Below are 3,996 nucleotides of genomic sequence, written 5' to 3'. Positions count from 1 at the left end.
ATTTGATGGGTGGACTGTCCGGTGGGTGAGGAATTGGTTAGATGGTTGCATCCAGAGGGTAGTGGTCAACGGCTCAATGTCCAGATGGAGATTGGTGACGAGTGGCGTCCCGCAGGGGTCCGTATTGGGACCGGTACTGTTTAATATCTTCACCAATGACATGGACAGTGGGATCGAGGGCACCCTCAGCAAGTTTGCAGATGACACCAAGCTGAGTGGTGCAGTCGACACGCCAGAGGGACGGGATGTCATCCAGAGGGACCTGGACAAGCTCAAGAAGTGGGCCTGTATGAACCTCCTGAGGTTTAACAAGGCCAAGTGCAAGGTCCTGCACCTGGGTCGGGGCAGCCCCCGATATCACTCCAGGCTGGGGGATGAAGGGATGGAGAGCAGCCCTGCCGAGAAGGACTTGGGGGTACTGGTGGATGAAAAGCTGGACATGAGCCAGCAATGTGCGCTCGCAGCCCAGAAGGCCAATCGTGTCCTGGGCTGCATCCAAAGCAGCATGGCCAGCAGGGCGAGGGAGGGGATTCTGCCCCTCTGCTCTGCTCTGGTGAGACCCCACCTGGAGCACTGCATCCAGCTCTGGGGTCCTCAGCATAAGAAAGACATGGACCTTGGGTTGACGGTTGGACTCGATGATCTTGGAGGTCTCTTCCAACCTTAATGATTCTATGATTCTATGATTCTATGACCTGTCTGAGCAGGTCCAGAGGAGGCCACAAAAATGATCAGGGGGATGGAACACCTCTGCTATGAAGAAAGGCTGAGAGAGTTGGGGTTGTTCAGCCTGGAGAAGAGGCGGCCGGGCACACCGCTTCGGGCACACCTTATTGCAGCCTGTCAGTACTTAAAGGGGCTTATAAAAAAGATGGGGACAGACGTTTTAGCAGGGCCTGTTGCAATAGGACAAGGGGGAATGGCTTTAAACTAAAAGAGGGTAGATTTAGACTAGATATAGGGAAGAAATTTTTTACAATGAGTGTGGTGAAACATTCCAGGTCAGGTTGGACGGGGCTCTGAGCAACCTGACCTAGTTGAAGATGTCCCTGCCCATGGCAGGGGGGGGTGACCTTTAAAGGTCCCTTCCAACCCAAACCATCCTGTAATTCTATGAAAAGCCCAGGTACAAATCGCACACCCACCGCCTCGGGCTCCCGGACAGAAGGTGCCAGAACTGAAAGCTGTTGCTGGCCCTCCCCTTCCCTTGGCAGCCCTTCCACAGTCCCCCAGACACTGGGGCTCAGTGCTCGCTCCGACCCCTCACCCACGCCAGAGCCCAGCTCCAAAACAGGCCCCACCACACAGTGTGAGGAGGGTACGGGGTAGCGCAGCTCTGGCTGCAGGCAAGGGTGTTGAGCTTTGGGTACTGACAGGGGGCTGTAGCCCTCAGCACAGGCAGAGGTGCAGGCAGCAGGGTGCAGCTCTCAGCACAGGCAGAGTTTCAAGCAAGGGGTGCAGCTCCAGCCGCAGGTAGGGGTGGTTGCAGGCAGGAGGTGCAGGCAGCAGGGCCACCACAGGCACTTTGGGTGCACCCCATAGGAGGGCAGGGGGCCAGGCCCTGCCTTGGTGGGCCCACGGGGTACTAAAGTCTACCCCCACCAAGGCACCTTCAAACTGGAAGCACAGGCATCGTCCTAGATCTGGAGACCCTTGAACTGGGAACACCAACCACCCCACCCTGAACTGGGACTGTGCCAAACTGGGAATCTTAACAGAGCTGGGCACCCCCCAACTGGGACCACTGGAATCCCCCAAACTGGGTTGCTTAAACTGGAAGCACTGGGATCCTCCCAGACCTGGACTCCCTTACTGGGACCACCAGGATGCCCACGTTCCCAGCACAGCCCAGACCAGCAGTCCCCAACACCACCTTTTGGCACACACCCACAAGGCACCCTAAGGTGGGGGGCACCACCCCTCCCATGCCTAAAGGGCGGGGGAGGGGAGCGCACACATTGCAGCCCCACAGCTGCAGGGGGGGGCCCATGGCAGTGGGTGAAGAAGGGGGGGATGGGGTAGGGGTGTCCATTCCCAATTTGCAGCAAAGGCCCCCAGGGATCAGCTCTGTGCCAGAACCAGCAGCTGCCTGCACCTGTTCACTCTGGACCCTACTGAGGACCTGGTATAGCCACACTGCAGGGGTCCTCATGCCCCACCAGCCCCAGACACCACCCACCCCAGAAACCACCCACCCAATAAGGGGGAGAGAAGGGGGCCACTATGGTTTAACTCGTTTTATTTAGACTCGTAAAGGTAACTGCGGCCCAGCTGGACCGTGCACATGGGGCTGAGACCCAGTAGAAACGCAGCAGTAAGTCAGGAGCAGGGTGGGACGGGGTGAGCTACAGTGGGCACAGCGCCCAGGCTGCTGAAGGAATGGTCAGTTGTTACAAGGAGAGTTTACGAGAGCTGCCCGCAGTCGGTAATGGTGATCTTCTTGCTTGTTTTGCCATCTTTGGAGCCACAGCGCTCCATGGCCTCCACCACATTCATCCCCTCCTTGACACGACCGAAGACGACATGCTTGCCATCCAACCTGTAGGAAAAGCACTGGTCACGGCTGATGCCTGCCGTCCCCCACACGGGGACCTCGGCACCAGGCCTGGCATGTCACCTCCCTGCCAGGGAGGGTGCCGGGGACCCCTGAGCAGCCCCCGACTCACCATTCGGTCTTGGCAGTGCAGATGAAGAACTGGGAGCCATTCGTGTTAGGGCCAGCGTTGGCCATGGACAGGATGCCAGGGCCTGTGTGCTTCAGGATGAAGTTCTCATCAGGGAACTTCTCCCCATAGATGGATTTGCCGCCAGTCCCGTTGTGGCGCGTGAAGTCGCCACCCTGCAAAGAAGCGGCATTTTAGGTCACGGGTGCCAGAGAAGACGCTCGAACCAGGTGCAGCAGCCCTGCAGAGCCTGCAGGCAGGAGACAGACTGCCTTCCCACCCCAAATCTGCCAGCACCCAACTCCAAAACTCACGCAAGCACCAGATCTCTTCACCCGCCCACCTCCCTGCTGTGGCAGGAGTGCCACGCACCTGGCACATGAACCCAGGAATGATTCTGTGGAACCCTGCACATGAACCCAGGAATGATTCTGTGGAAGCAGGACCCCTTGTAGCCAAATCCCTTCTCGCCAGTGCTCAGGGCCCAGAAGTTTTCTGCAAAGGAAAAGGAAAACCGCCATAAATGGTGCATTTTGTCCAGAGTTAGGAAAGCATCGGTGTTTGGTGCAGCCGCAGCGTGGCCAGCACCGCTTTTACCAACCTGCTGTCTTGGGGACCTTGTCTGCAAACAGCTGCAAAGAGAAGAGAGGCTGTTAGTCAGGCTGGGGTGAAGACTGGACACTCTCCCTTCCCCCCCCCCTCACCTCGGGGCACCCCCAGCCCACAGGGATTCCCCGGCCCTTGCTGCCCAGAGCCCAGGGACCCCCTCCAGGAGGTGGATGCCGGCCGTGACTGCAGCTGCAGCGCATTTCCCCACCTCATGCTTTCATCTGGAGGCATCTGGAAACTCTGAACTAACAGACATGGCATCCAAACGAGTTTAAATATGCCGCATGTCTCATCAGCGGGGCAGATGCACATTCGTTCCGCTGGCTAGGATTAAATTAAAAACCTATTCGACTCGAGCCTTCCCAGACGGAGTGCACGCCACCTCCCAATTACTCCAGGAAGATTTTGGGCAGCCAGCAGCCATCTGCACGGCGAGGCACCGCCAGGCGGGGAGCCCCCCGCCGGCCCCGGCACCAGCCGCAGCGATTCCTGGAGCGCAGCTCCCCGGCCATACCGGAGATGCTTCACACCCCCGGGGGCCCTCTTCGCGGGGCGCTAAATGCTTTGCTTTCGCAGCGACAATCCCGCGGCGATCGGGTTGCTGCCGCTCTCGCTCCCCATCGGCCTCCCGAGAGCCGGGGGTACAACGGGCACCCTAAAAGCATCTCCCACGGGGCGGGAAACGCGGCTCGCTCCGATGCGGCCGGCGGCTCCGGGGGCCGCT

At 59.0% G+C, this 3,996-nt stretch overlaps 2 protein-coding genes across 2 annotated transcripts in view; both read right to left on the bottom strand.

Moving 5' to 3' along the window:
• Positions 1–2,222: 2,222 nt before the first annotated feature.
• PPIA (peptidylprolyl isomerase A (cyclophilin A)) lies at positions 2,223–3,062 on the bottom strand. The gene is made up of 3 exons (XM_009319334.1): positions 3,036–3,062; positions 2,667–2,839; positions 2,223–2,539 (listed from the first exon to the last, which is right to left on the bottom strand). The coding sequence occupies exons 1-3, from the start codon at positions 3,042–3,044 to the stop codon at positions 2,404–2,406; spliced, it is 318 nt and encodes a 105-aa protein (XP_009317609.1). The 5' UTR covers positions 3,045–3,062; the 3' UTR covers positions 2,223–2,403.
• Positions 3,063–3,256: 194 nt separating this feature from the next.
• Positions 3,257–3,996, bottom strand: part of OGDH (oxoglutarate (alpha-ketoglutarate) dehydrogenase (lipoamide)) — a 44,300-nt gene continuing 43,560 nt past the window's right edge. Inside the window, exon 21 of the mRNA XM_009319337.1 lies at positions 3,257–3,295. Coding sequence (XP_009317612.1) covers positions 3,257–3,295 — 39 coding nt within the window. The remainder of the gene's footprint in view (positions 3,296–3,996) is intronic.

The sequence above is a fragment of the Pygoscelis adeliae genome, unplaced genomic scaffold (assembly GCF_000699105.1).
Source record: "Pygoscelis adeliae isolate BGI_AS28 unplaced genomic scaffold, ASM69910v1 Scaffold352, whole genome shotgun sequence".
Taxonomy (NCBI): Eukaryota; Metazoa; Chordata; class Aves; order Sphenisciformes; family Spheniscidae; genus Pygoscelis; species Pygoscelis adeliae.
Note: the sequence above shows the minus strand (reverse complement) of the source record. Positions and strands in the feature narration are given on the sequence as shown.

Coding starts and splice junctions, on each gene's coding strand:
- PPIA (XM_009319334.1), bottom strand. Junction 2,540..2,666: donor TGCACTGCCAAGACCGAATG/GTGAGTCGGGGG, acceptor CTTTTCCTACAG/GTTGGATGGCAAGCATGTCG.